Source organism: Pelodiscus sinensis, chromosome 7, assembly GCF_049634645.1.
Source record: "Pelodiscus sinensis isolate JC-2024 chromosome 7, ASM4963464v1, whole genome shotgun sequence".
In the NCBI taxonomy this organism is placed as follows: domain Eukaryota; kingdom Metazoa; phylum Chordata; order Testudines; family Trionychidae; genus Pelodiscus; species Pelodiscus sinensis.
The window spans coordinates 57,682,550-57,697,339 of NC_134717.1; the positions used below are offsets into that span (position 1 = coordinate 57,682,550).

Genomic DNA, 14,790 nt, shown 5'->3' on the forward strand with positions numbered 1-14,790 from the left:
ACACGGCCCTTTTGAAAAAAAATTGCGAAATAACAGGTGGCGTGTGGCGAGGCGGGGGTTCTCGATGTGGACTTTGCTGTGTAGACACCCCCCCCCCCCAGGCTGCGGGGCAGGCGCCTTCCCAGGTTCTCCCTGCAAGTGGCCCCAGTGCCGCTAGATGGGGCGCCCCACGCCCGGCCGGCTCTGGAGTGCGGCGGGGCCGGGACGCTGCCGTGGGGAGCATGGAGCTGGGCGAGTAGCGCTAGAGGGGGCGCGGGGCTGGACGTGGCGCCCAGCGGGCGCGGGGCGCTGTCCGCGGGGGAGGTGCTGAAGGCCGGGGGGAGGCGGCCGCCGCTCGCCCCACCCTCTCCCGCCGCCCCCAGCGGCCCTGCCCGCCGCCTCCGCTGCTGCTGCCGCTGCTGCTGCCATCTTGCGCGGCGCGGCAGCCGCGGGGGGGCCGCCGCCATGGTGAAGCGGAAAAGCTCCGAGGGCCCGGAGCAGGGCAGCGGCCGCGGCGTCCCTCTGCCCATCCAGATCTTCCTGTGGCGGCAAACCAGGTGCGAGCGGGCCGCGCTGCGGGGCCCTGGCCGGGCTGCTGGCGGTGACACCGGGGGCGGCCCTGGCTGGAGCTGGCCCCCGGCTCCTCTCCGCCCTGCAGGGCGCTGCTGGATGCGGGGAGGCTGCGTGGATATCCTGGGGGTTGCTCCCCCCCCCCCCACTTCCAAATCTGGGCTTTCCCCCTCCCTAAAACTCCCTTTGCCTGGCCACCTGTTGGGCCGATGCTTGTTTTTGGAGGGTCTCTAGTTTTGCAGTGTGTATGTGGGGTGGGGTGGGGTGAGCGTGTAGTTTTGGGGTATGTGTGTGTGAGAGTCGTTTTGGGGCGTGTGTGTGTGGTGTCTAGTTTTGGGGCGGTGGGGGGTGTTTTGGGGTGTTTGTGTGTGGTGTGAGTGTGTCTAGTTTTGGGTGTGTGTGTTTTTGGGTATGTGTGTAGTGGTGTGTGTGTGTGTGTGTGTGTGTGCTGGTGGTGTGTGTGTGGGGGGGGGGTTACTGTTATTTATCAGTCACAGGACTAGGGCAGTCTTCTCACTGATGCAGGCATTGGAGCAAATGTTGCTCTCTGAGGTCCTGAGTAGCTTCATGGACTTCAAGGTCAGAAGGGTCCCTCGTGATCATCCAGTCTGATGCCCTGCACCTTGCATGCCACAGTACCTCACCCCCCCCCCCCCCCCCCCCCCCCACACACACACACCATTAACAGACCGAAAGCCTCTCTGGCTGAGTTACTGAAACCCTCAAATCTATCTACTTGTGGGAAGGGAGGAGTTCTAGCTAAGGCCTGAGAGGAACTGGAGGCCTCCAAGCCTTTCAGTTTGTTTTAATCTTGTTATTCATACATAATTGAGAGAGGAAAAAAATCCTTAACACAATCTGCTAGCAAACCAAAGCTATTCAACACCTAATTTCAGTAATTCTTAATATATTTTATTCTCGGTAAACATGACTAGAAAATTCCTCATTCTGATTAGGGGTGTTCGCTATCGTATAATTGAATAGTCATGTAACCGCATAAAATACTAGTGGTTACACAACTATTCGACAGTCCCCGGGGGCAGAGCCAGCAGCCTGTGCAGTCCGGTTCCACTCCTGGGAAGTCCCCTGCCACCCTGCACTGCTGCAGTGCATCAGAGGCAGCAGTGTGGAGTGGCAGGCGGGAGCTGGTCCGTGAGGGGAGCCAGTTTAAAAGCCAGCTCCCTTTGTGGACTGGCTGTCTGCCACTTTGCACTACTGCCTCTGATAGGCTGTGTCCAGACTCAGGGGTTTTTTCGAAAAAAGTAGCCTTTTTTCGAAAAAACTTCACCTGCGTCTAGACTGCAGCCATGTTCTTTCGAAATTAAATCGAAAGAACGCAGCTTTTCTTTCGACGGCGGTAAACCTCATTTCACGAGGAAGAACGCCTTTTTTCGAAAGTGCTCTTTCGAAAAAAGGCATTCTTGAATGCCAGCAGGGCTTTTTAGAAAGAGAGCATCCAGACTCACTCGCTGCTTTCTTTCGAAAAAGCACCTTGCTTTTTCGAAAGTACTGCTTGCAGTCTAGACGCTCTTTTTCGAAAGAGGCTTTTTCGAAAGATACTTTCGAAAAAGCCTCTTTCAAAAGAGGCTTGCAGTCTAGACATAGCCACACAGAGGAAGCAGTGCGGAGTGTCAGCAGCCCCTGTCTGTGGAGGGTCTGAGCTCCCCTCAGACAGAGGCTGCTCTGTAGGAGCCTCAGACTCCCTTCCTTCCCCCTCCCCCACTCCACCCTATGGACAGGGGCTGCTATCACAAAGTAGCCTCTGCCTAGGGCAGGTCCAGGCTCATCACAGACAGAGGCTGCTCTGGGGGATGCAGGGCATCCTCTGACCATGGGGCATTCAGGCCCGCCATGGACAGAGGCTGCTTTGCAGCAGCCTCCCTTGCTCCCCTCCCCCATTGCTGCCCCTGATAGAGGCAGCAGTGCAGGGTGGGGCAGGCAACACCATGCACCTGGTGCTGGGGGGAACTGGCTTTTAAGCTGGCTCCTCCCAGCACCGGCTCCTGCTCCCCCGCTTGCTGCCTCTGTATCAGAAATGCGCATAAGCATACATAGTCGAGTACATGCTCACATACCTAGTTCTGTTGAGTTAAACTTGATGAATTCTGTTTACCTTTAATAGAAGAATATAACATTTTTAGAATGTTTTATTTGCATATTTGTATTTGCTTGATTATGTGAAAACCTTCTGTTTATGGAAAAGGTAATAACATTCTGTACAATGCATTCAACAGGTTTCTGAGTTTCTTATAGTTTGATTTCTGTTTGTTATATGGGCTTATCTAGTCACTTCAGTAACATCACACTGAAAAATTAATTAAACATGTTTTTATTGTCATTTGTAATGTGCTATGCCTATAACTGTTATGAAGACTAACTCTTTTTTTATTGTTGTTTTTTGGGGTTTTAGTGCATTTTTGAGGCCCAAACTGGGAAAACAGTATGAAGCTTCCTGTGTGGTATGTGGTCCCCCTCTTTAAACTATTGTTTGCTAGTTTCATGCAGCATTGGCTGAATATGGAAATTTGATAAGATGGAAATCGAAGGCCAAATAATCTCTGGTCTAAATCTACTTATGTCAGAAATTGCACCAGAGATGGAAAAATATTCCAAGTGATCATGGGGGAAAAAAACGTCAAACCAGCCATGCAACTCAAAATGCATGTTCAAAACCATAGTAAAATATCAGTAAGGGGTGGAGACAATATGTTTGGCCCTAATTCTGCTATCAGTTGTGTGTTTAATTTTGTGCTTATAATTAATCCTAGTGACTTTCATGGAAATATGAATATGTGTAAGTAGTATATACATAAATATTTTCAGTACTAAGGACTTAACTTTTATTTCTGTAGTCCTATATACTAACTAAACTGAAAAAATCCAGAAAATGGAGAACACAATATATTAACACTATAGTAAAATACAGGAAGTGTTATAAAATAGTTACCATTATGTATGTATTACCAGCTGTGTCTTTAAAGAGTTTAGCTTCTGAGATATCTGATTCTCTAAGAAAATTATTCTTCAAGGTCAAATTAGACATGTCTAGGACACTTCAGAATTTCTTGAACAGTTATTGTGCATTGTGGTTGACCTTCCAATGTATTTAACTGAGTCATTTGTAGAGCCCTGCATGGATAAAAAATTTCGTATCCGCCTCTCTGTAGCCACAAAAATGAGGCGTGGATATCTGTGTCCACCTCCGTAGATGTGGACATCCACCGATATAAAGCAGATATCTGCAGATTTGCAAGGCTCTAGTCATTTATCAAAATTGGATATAATTCTAAGAGTTGAAATAGCAATCCCAACATAAATTGAGGGTATTTTTTTTTAAGTTTTAAAATCTGATTTTCTAACTCCTCCTTACAAGATGGAATACTGAAGTAACCCGGAGTATATGTGCTGGGTATCTCTTGGGCGATACAGAACCTCTTTGTCTCCTACCATGCTGTAAATATCTGCAGTGTTTTGTTTTCAAATACTGAAAAAGGACCACCGAAAAAGTAGTAAAAAGATGTGTTTGGTGTGATAGGTGGAGGTGTGGAAGATGGGTAATTTGTGGCAGATCTGGATTCCTAAGCACAAGCTTTTGTCCATAGTGATACTATGAACCTAGCTGATACGTATAGGAAATATTGGAGCTGGCCGCACTGCACTTCTTCACCAATTTTGAGCCACATGAATTTGCACTCATCATGCCATGACACCCGTGTTCTTCCACCTATGTAGGTCATTATTAAAAACGTACAATGAATGCCCTACCTAGGCAGACTCCTTCTTCTGTGGGTTCTCCACTGCTTATCCCTCCAGGTACAGGTCAAACAGTTATCCTGTTGTGCAAGCCTCCACAATGTTAATGCAAGCTAATTCAGCATTTGTCCCTCTATGTGTGTCTCTAAGGACTTATAGTTGTCTATCTTTGTAAGAGGGACGGCTGAAGAGGTTTCATGCTTCTGAGAATAATTCAGCGACAGATTTATATTCTGCCTGCATTTATTGGTAGAATATTTTTAATTGGCTCTCTAGCAACTGAATTCAGCATTATAAAGGATTTGTAGCTTTTATGCTTTTGGCCACCTCTCAGCACAGAACTTTTTGTTTCTTCAGCTACATTCTCCAGTTCTGAATTAGTCATTATGTAGTTATGATAGGAAATTTCCAAAGGTGAAACATAACTGTGAGTAGATGAGAAAAGAAGAAGACTATAGGGCAGGGGTGGGCAGTAACATGGCAGCAGTTCGCTAGAGTTAGCCCCTGGCAGGCAGCCACCACTATATTTACCTGCACAGCCACAGGTACAGGCAATTGCAGCTCCCATTGGCCATGGATCACTGTTCCCAGCCAATGGAAGCCATGAGAAGAGGCGTGGACCAGACACCACTTCCCACAGCGCCCATTGGCTGGTAACAGCAATATGCGGCCAATGAGAGCTGTGATTGCCAGTACCTGCAGCTGTGCAGGTAACTCTAGCAGTGGGGGCCTGCCAGATCCATTTGCCCACCCCTAATATAGGACCTGATCTGTTGAATCAAGCTAGTGATTCCTCACCTACTCTTTCCAAAGAAAGATAAGCCTCTTTCCATGCCAGTAATTATATCATGCTGTGTGTGGGGAGAGAAGGGGTGTAATACTTCTGGATCTCTGCAGGCAATCAACTCATACCCAGAAGCATGGGATGTGATTATCATAGTGTTATTGGCTGGCATAATTACACAATATTCTTTAGCAATGACTGTCTATCCATATTTAGTATTTCAGAGAATTGATTCAATGACTTTTCTGTAGAAGGTTAATTTCACTGGTTATCTGTGCAAAGAAGTGTCACCTTTTTCTTGGCTCTAAATTCGCGACACTTTAAGTTTTGGTGTCACTGCAGTTAAACAGTCCCTTATCCTGAGCCTCACTGCAGTCTCATTGCAGTGTAGACATGCCCTTGATTGGTAAACACAGGAAACTATGTTTTTTCCTAAAACAACCTCTGAACAAACTCAAAGCTTTTTCTGCTCATGTGAGTATAACGAAGACTCCCACCATACATTGTTTTTTAACACGCTTTTTTGATGTATCCTGATCCGGAGGCTGATTCGCCATTTTTTAAAATTTCTGAGCCCTAACACTCCATTAAAACATACAATATTTGACATCTATTTCTGTTCTCTTGTTCCCTGTTTCTTTCTAGCTTCCCTACATTTTCCCTCAATGTTTCTTTATTTTTTTTCATCTCATTGCACTCATACATCCTTTGCAGGATAAGGAGGGTCCAATTCAACATCTCTGAGCTTTCCAAGTCAATTTGAATATGTTTTTCAGGCTGATGGTACTGGATTCTGTGACCGGATCTCCTTCCCCAGAAGATGTCATTCTTTTTAGCCTTTCTTTTTTTTTTCTTTTCAAATCTAGCTCCATAGTTGGCTGTTCATATTTAGGGCACAAATCTTTGGATTCAGGTTGGCTTGGTTTATTTTATCTTATATTGCTTCCATTCAGTCCCTTTTATTACAGAAACCTGAATTAGGTCACCATTGTGTGTGCTGGAATAGCCATGCCTTTAACCTATCAGACTCTTTGATTTTCAGCTATAGCTGCATTTGTAGTGCCCTAGGATCCCTCCTTTATTTTATTTCAATACTGTCCTTCTGCCAAGGGCATATGTAACTTCTAGTGAAGGAAGATAAAAACTGGGCTGTTCATCTTGATTTTGAAAATTTTCAGGAGCAAATAAAGGAAATGGAGTCGCTAAGTTATAACAATCAAGATCAAAGTTTGATGCAGAGCACCATATCTTGCACTCAGTGTGTAGGCAGAACATCAGCTGAAGTTGCTGTGAGTTGTGCTTGCATAAACAATGTAGGGCAAGGCCCTAAGAAAGTTGAGGGAAGGATCCACATTTTGCTGTCAGATATACAAGCATATGCTAGAACTGGAGTGGGGACTGACCCTGTAACCATAAAGCCTGGTTCTCCTATAGGAAGGGGACGCTTTGTACCACACCATCATTAACTTTCTACAAAGTTTGCTTAACTGGCCATTGGAGAATCCATCATACATAGGGAAATTCTCTGGCAAACCTACATTAGCATCATGGCTCATAGGCCATCCCCCTTAAACCCACTGGCATAAGAGTTTCGTCCTCTTAGCACAATTTATTCCTAGCTGCGGTAACAATCCCTGCAGCTTTTGAGCAGCTGAGGTGGGTTAGAGCGGTCTGAAGAAGAGTCCAATCTGACAGTCTTTTCAATACGCAGATGCCCTAACCATTGGGGCTGTGTCTACACTGGCATGAATTTCCGGAACTGCTTAAAACGGAATACTATTCTGTTTTCAGTTTTTCCGGAAAAGGAGCATCTACATTGGCAGCCTGCTTTTCCGGAAAAGCCCTTTTTCCGGAAAAGCATCTGTGGCTAATGTAGACGCACTTTTCCAGAAAAGAGCCCCGATCGCCATTTTCGCGATCGGGTCTTTTTTCTGGAAACGACTACTGGACTGTCTACACTGGCCCTTTTCCGGAACAGTGTTCCGGAATAAGGACTTATGCCCGAGTGGGAGCAAAATAGTTTTTCCGGAATAGTGGCTGATTTTGTACAGTAGAGCGTCGTTGCTTTTCCAGAAATTCAAGGGCCAGTGTAGACAGCTCGCAGCTTATTCCGGAAAAGCGGCTGATTTTCCGGAATAAGTGGCCCAGTGTAGACACAGCCTGGAAGAACATAAAAGTGTTTTGAAGCTACTGTAGAAATTAAGGTAATAAAATCCCGATTCATCAGTTAAACATTAGGTTAACTTAGTCAGTGAACCAGTTAAATGTTAAGTGGAATCACGCCTGGGGCTGGGGCTGCTGCCATCTGTGGACGACGATCCCAGCTTCGGTCCCAAGGCTGGGGCTGCTGTTGGTTCCCGGCCTCAGTGGGGAAGCCCTCTGCTCACAGCAGGCCACAGGTGAGGGGCTGTTTCTGGGCACCAGTTGGTACATGGTAAGCATCATCCAGTAAGGGTGATGCTTACCAAGTAACCAGTTAACCTGTTCACATCCCTAGTAGAAATAGCTTGGCTGTCTGATAAAAAGCTTCCTTTAAGGTTTTTTCCTCTATTAAACAGATACCCTGGCCCCCAAACTTGGTGCTTCTTGAGACCACAATAATCAACATGGTCAAGCCAAGAACCTTAACTGTTTGAAAAAATACTGTATAATGTCCTGATGACAGATTTTACACACTGATTAACAATTGTGATAGGGTGTGAAAATATTTGCTAAGGCCTTTGTGCTTTAACTGGCTGCTCTTTATGCTACACCAGACCTTTGAAGAAAGTGTCAAACCCTGCTTTCAGTCATGCTGGTATGAATCTGGAGTAGCTTCACTTACTTACTTACAAGCAGAATTACTCTGGATTTACCCTGGATTAACTCTATGCCAAATTTGGCCCAAAGTACTTCTGTTTATATGGAGTTTGATACTCATTTCTTTCATTCTTTTGACTAAAGAAAATATATCAAATGAACCATGCTAGTTCTGATTTCTTCTGAGTGCTGTCTCCTGATTAACCATCCATCCAGTGAGCATTGGCTATAGTCTTTTTTCTTTCAGGAAAATATTTTAAGGCATAGTTTTACTGAAAAGAACTGTATGTTATATATATGTGACAGCAAAAGCTTTAGAAGAGAACACTCAGTCTTGCAGAGCACATGCAGGGATAATATTTTTTTTCCTTTTTTCTTTAGTCTTTTGAAAGAGTTTTAGTAGAGAACAAGCTACATGGTCTTTCTCCAGCCCTCTCTGAAGCCATCCAGAGCATTTCTCGTTGGGAACTTGTTCAAGCTGCACTACCACATGTACTTCATTGCACAGCGACTTTGCTTTCCAATCGAAATAAGCTAGGTTAGTACTTGCTTTAGTTTGCTTTTTACTGTTTTTACTTCCAGAGTTGTGCTTAACTTGCCATAGACCATTCTGTCCGGGAGCACAGTCTGAGTCCAGACAGCAACACTGCCATTTTATAGCACTGTAGCTCGAGCCCTGCAAGCCTGCAGGTAGCTTGGGCCAGCGGTGGGTATTAGATTGTAGTGTTAACATACCCATTTTCTCCAAGGTGTAGGTGCAAATCCATTTTCATATAGTAGTCCTTTCTTAAGCAAATAACCCATGTAAGTCTATGGGACAACTAGTGTTAGTAAGGATTAATCACATAAATAAACCTAGCAAGATAGGTCCTCTTATTTCTCCTGTTTACTTCGTTTGAACTCCAAAATATGATGGGAATCTAGTCCTTTATGCCTTTATTCTTGTGGATAGAATTCACTCACCTGATTGATCACATTAATCAGAATAGGATTGTTCATATGTGTAAGGGTTTGTATAATTTTGCTTATGGTTACTCTGCAGGCGATATAGTAATCAGACTATGCTTTATATAAAATTCAGCACAGATAACATAATACAAAGAATTGTCAGCCTCTTGAAAAAAACAACAACCCCGTAGAACTAGACATTAGCTTTTATTTAGGTAGATCAAAAAATAAGTTAAATATTTTCTCCAATTTGAAGTTGTGCCTTAAAAAATTGATATAACACCAAATCTTTCTCTGTTTCTAAATGAAATTTTAACACTAGATCAAAATTGGGGATGGGGAACCTAAACAGAAGACTAATCATATGGGAATATATTTAATTAGTTCATATTTTTCTACATTTTCTTTGTCACTGAAGATATTTGTATTTTACATAAGGATTTACTGGAACAAACCTCCAGGAGACACCTCTATTTAATGCTACAGTTGAATCCTGGTTCTACAGCCACAGTCTGGGAAGTGTGATGTCACAGAGACATCTTTCTGATTTCACTGCTGGATAATGGGAAGTGAGAAAAAAAGTCATGAATGAACAGATCCTCTTCTTTAAGCTTGAAAGGATCAAATCCATCCCAAGATTTCTGGGTGCCAACTAGACAAATGAGTGACTTCTTGGAAGTTGTTGTCAAGAGGGACTAACAATCTTGAGAGTCAAATTAGTTCAGTACTAATCTCCAAGAGGAACTGTAATGGACGTATTGGTAGTATTGCTACCTCACTTTAATAAGCTTCTTCATGGGATATTTATTTTCTGCAAGACATTTGCCATAATAGTCAAATTGTGTGGGCACTGAAAGTATTTTCATTTGTTGTTACATCCTCCTCATCATGGCATATCTCAAAAGGATGTGGGCCGCTTGCAGATTGGCATCTCAGGATAAGGAGGTCTGGTTTGATGTTAAGTTTATGTCTGAAAGTTCTGTATTTGCATGTAAATAATCATTGCCTTTGGTCTAGTTCTGGATGGGTAAGTATCCCGATTACAAAATCTCCCACCGCAATTGACACTAATTACTCCAAGAGGAGTAACAGTTCATTCGAATTAAGGAGTTAGTTCGAATTAATGTTTAACTGCCGCATCTAGCTGCGGGCAGTTAGTTCAGACTAAGGGGTATTTAAAAATGGCGGCGCCCGGGAACATGCAAATGAAGCCCGGGATATTTAAATCCCGGGCTTCATTTGCAACTCCGGTTGCCCTCATTTGCCTACCTAGCTTGAACGAACGAGCTAGTGTAGACATACCCTAAGAGTCTTTCCAATGACATCAGTTGGCTTTGCACCATGGTCATCAAGGTCAAACTAGTTTCTCTGGTTCTTCCAGACAGAGTTGAAGTGTATTGCTGGAGACAAGTAGCCGAGGACAGTGTGAAGACGCTTGCAGTGCTACAACTTGGGGATCAATAGAAGTGCTTCAAGATCCAGGCTGTCAAGTTAGCATCTTTTCTGAGTACTGTATGTTTACACATGCAGATACATACTGAGTGACATTTCAGGGAGCAGAGCACAAGGCAATCAAGTGGTTTTAGCCAAGACATACTAGGAACAGCTCAGATGTTTCTAATTTCAGGGCTGAGATTTTCAAAGCCACATAGGGAATTTGGATGCCCAATTTCTGAAGTGGCTTTGAAAATCTCCAAATCTCTAATGTACTGATCCTGTGTAAATAGAGACACCCATTATGCTGTATTTTTCCATTCAGGGCATCAGGACAAGCTTGGAGTAGCAGAAACTAAACTTCTTCACACCCTCCACTGGATGCTACTGGAAGCTCCTCAAGACTGCAGCAATGACCGGATTGGAGGCGAGAGAGGCTCCAGCTGGGGAGGGAGCAGTAGTGCTTTTATTCATCAAATTGAAAACCCAGGGTCTCCAGGACACCCTCGGCGTGGCAGCACTAATGAAGATGAAGAGACTAACCGAAGGAAGTTCTTTCAAAATTCCATGGCAACAGTGGAGCTCTTTGTGTTCCTGTTTGCTCCTCTGGTCCACAGGATTAAAGTAAGTGGAAGAACTGTCAGGGAGTGGTAATGGTGTGACATCAGTGTGAGGGGAGACTGCAGTTCTGCCTTGGCTGCAAATAGCCATAATAGTGGCTAGTGAGTTTATTATACAGTGCAGAATAAAGGCCCAGTCCCTATGCAGGAGAGCAGTCCCATGGCCATAAAAGAATCATACAATGGCAGGACTGGAATTGACCTCAAGAGGTCATTTAATCCATCCCTCTGTGCTGAAGCAGGAGCAAGTAAATCTCGATCATACCTGATTTGTCTAACAGGTGTTCTTACAAATCTCCAGTGGTGGGAATTCCATAATCTTTCATGGACGCCTGTTTCAGTACTTTACAGTTAAAAAGTTCTCCTAATACCTAACCTAACTCTCCCTTTCTGCAGGGTAAGCCAATTACTTCCTGTCCTACCTGGAGTGGGCATTGAGAACAGCTGATCACTGCACACTTAATAACAGTCTTTAACCTAGTTGAAATTGGTTATCAGGTTCTCTGTCAGTCTTCTTTTGTCAATACTCAACATGCCCAGTTTTTTAACCTTTCCTCATCGGTCAGGTTTTCTAACCTTTTATCACTTCTGTTTCTCTCCACTGAACTTGTCTCTTATTTGTCCACATCTTTTTTAAATTGTAGTGCCCAAACTGGAATCAGAACTCCCAGAGAGACCTCACAAGTGCTAAGTAGAATGGGACAGTTACTTCCCAGCTCATACATCTGGCATTTCTATTAATACACTCCAGAATATTTGCGTTTTTTGTAACTGCATCATGCTGCATTGACACCCACTGAACCCCCCAGATCCTTTTCAGCAATATAGCCAGTAATTCCCCTTTTTGCATTTGCATATTTGATTTTTTTTCTTCCCATATGTAATACTTTATACTTGCCTTTATTGACTTGCAGCTTGTTGATTTTGCCCAATTCTCCAATTTGTCAAGGTCATTTTGTATTCTAATCCCATGCTCTAAGGTGCTAGCAACCTTTTCCAGCTTGGTGTCACCCACAAAGTTTATAAGCATCCTCTCCACTCCATTAACCAAGTTGCTATTGAAAATTTTGAATAGTACTGGTCCCAGGGCAGACCTCTGCAGGATCTTAATAGATACATCTCTGAAGATTGGCAGTGACCCATTGATTACTGCTTTTTGAGCACAGCCTTTCAAACAGTTGTGCACCCATCTTATAGTAAAAGTATCAAAGGTAATTCCATTGACGTGAATAAGGGTTTTAGCACTGGGCAGACACTAAGGTAAGAATATCCAAAGTGAAGCACCTGAATCCCTATTTAGGCACTTACTTAAGTAACCCAACCATCAGAGGTGTTAAGTACCTGCAGCTTTCATTGAAATCAGTGAGTATTGATGGCATGGACTTCTCACTGGTTCAGAGCTGGAGCAAGGACTGTGGATTTAGCTTAGTCTGTTTGACTCTCGTTCATGGTTAACAAGTACCTTGCTGTCTGCTTAGTAATTCTAGAAATAGTGTTGCTACTGATTTGTTATGACTAATAGTATTGATAATAATTAATAGGATCTCTGATAGTATTCATGACATGACAGGTGCAAATTAAGCACTTCTCTATTCTGATGTCAGAAGTAGACTGCAGTCTTTTTGTCCACTGAAGTCCTTCTCTTTATTTTACACTGTATAAGCCAGCTTTACAGAACTATGTAATCAGGAATTTATTTCCCTGCATACTTTGATTCCTACCTCTTGTTCTTAGCTTCACTGAAGGTCTGTCCTACAGCCTTACTTTTTTAGGGCTAGCCTCTTATGTGAAATTGGCTTTTCTCTAGGGTTGCCAGGTGTCCGGTTTTGAACTGGACAGTCCAGTATCTGAGCTTTCTGTTCAGGAAACAAATTGAGAAAATATCAAGGAGAAAATATAACTGTCCGGTATTTTCTAAATAAGATGTAATGTAGATTGTGATGTAATGTCAAGTGTGTCTAGTATTTTTGTTGAAACCATCTGGCAACCCTATTTTTCTCAATCAGCTGTTCCTAGAAAATAGGTTACTAGAAAATGACTATGTTTAACCAGATAGTTGCTAGATAATGCTCACATCCCATTTCTCATCCCCCCTACGTGAATCTGATCTTTCACAGTAAATGTTGTAACTAATTATCCTAACCCTGAAGTGCCTGCACAGGAGGTAAGATTTGGCCAGCTCTCTGGCATAGCCTTTCTGCATTTTGACTCAGGCATTGTGAAGATGTATACCTACTACTCCCTATTCCCTTTACTGAGCAGGTGGGGAGTTAGTAGAGCTTCAGCTACTTATGCATGTGCACACATATCAATCAGCAGAACGGAGCCAGCACTGGAGTGTAAAGTTACTGGTACCCGGTAAAAGGGTAGCACATATTTCCTGTGGCTGGTAGTCTTTGAATCCCAGTTCTTCCCAAAGCTCTTCCAAGCTGACACAGCGACATTTTATCTCTGACTCAGAGCCAGCAGCAAAGACAAAATCTAATCCTGAATAACCAGCATTAACCTCGTGTTCATAATTATACAACTGCAGTGCACAGGGACCAGTGCACCACTAGACTTATCAGATCACAGGGAAAAACAAAATCTTTCTTATACAGTGTTTCTGGGTGCTTTGTCATACAAATACACAATAGCTGCCCCCAAAGAGGTCACAAACTCATTTTAGATGGGAAGGGAGTAACAAAGAATAGGGATGGAAAAAAGTGAGGAAGGAAAATGTTTCCAACAATCAGATCATGGGGCCACTTATTTTTAGTAAAGGCCCTACATACTTGGATCTTGGTTCTGCGAAGATCTACCTGTATGTGTAACTAGTTCCATTCACATCAATAGAGCAGCTCACTTGAGTAAAATTACACACATGCATAAATCTTTTCAGCATCATAATTTTGGTGTTTAAGTTAAAAATTAGTGGTAATAATAAGAATATATGTTGATACTTGCAAGAATGCTTAGCTTTCCTAAATACATGTGTTTTTAAAATAATTATTATTTTTGGCTTATTTTGTGCAGACAGGCATTGGAGGAAAAGGAAGCCTTAAGGAAAGATTTACATACTAAAGGACCTAAAGCAATAGTCAGAATAATTCATAGAAAGGATTTTGCTGCAATGGTGGGTTGGTTTTTCAGTAGTGGCACAGATCCTGGAAAAATAGGATCAGTATAACTGTGGCCTGGAGCCAAACGTCTTTTACTTAGCTTTGTAGTGGGAAATCCATGATGCTTTATTACTAAGCCTTTGGGTAGGTATTTATGCCTTCATTGAATAGTTACACTAGTGACTTTTTGACTTACTGCACACAAACAGCTCATATTATATATATTATACGTGATCACGGTTGTTGCTTTCATGGTCTGTGTTGCAGTAGGATAATCAGCACAGACAGAAGATGATGTTCTTCTGGGTCAGTAGATCTAACTAATCCACATACGATAAAATGATCCTATTGTGTCTTTCTAGGAGTCTGACCTGACTTTTCGGCTGGCCAGTGGCCTTGTTATTTGGCAGCCCATGTGGGAGCACAGACAGCCTGAGGTTTCTGCCTTCACTGCTTTGGTTAAGCCAATCAGGAACATTATTACAGGTGTGTGACCTTGCTGTATAGTGACAGATGTTAAGCATCGGAAAGTGCAGTACGGTTGTCCGAGCCCTGTTTGCCATACGTGCCGGATCTTGGTACAGTCATGTATTTTTGTTCCTTATCAAAATAAAACCTCTCATCAAGAAGGCTAATGGCATATTGACTGCATTAAAAGGAGCATTGCCAGCCGATTGAGGGAAGTGATTATTCCCCTCTATGGGAAATGGTGAGATCTTAGAGGTTTTTAAATCCTGGCTTGACAAAGCCCTGGTTGGAATGATTTAGTCGGGGTTGATACTGATTTGAGTTGGGGGTTAGA

General features: G+C 43.2%; 1 protein-coding gene across 10 annotated transcripts in view; it reads left to right on the forward strand.

Annotated features, from left to right (window-relative positions):
- Positions 1-273: 273 nt before the first annotated feature.
- Positions 274-14,790, forward strand: part of UNC80 (unc-80 subunit of NALCN channel complex) — a 178,480-nt gene continuing 163,963 nt past the window's right edge. For 8 of the 10 annotated variants that reach the window (XM_075933912.1, XM_075933917.1, XM_075933913.1 and 5 more), the window contains exons 1-5: positions 275-536; positions 2,960-3,008; positions 8,267-8,423; positions 10,593-10,891; positions 14,351-14,474. In XM_075933912.1, coding sequence (XP_075790027.1) covers positions 445-536; positions 2,960-3,008; positions 8,267-8,423; positions 10,593-10,891; positions 14,351-14,474 — 721 coding nt within the window. In that variant the 5' untranslated portion in view covers positions 275-444. Of the gene's footprint in view, positions 537-2,959; positions 3,009-8,266; positions 8,424-10,592; positions 10,892-14,350; positions 14,475-14,790 lie in introns of all 10 variants that reach the window. The other 2 variants (XM_075933921.1, XM_075933922.1) reach the window with 1 other exon arrangement.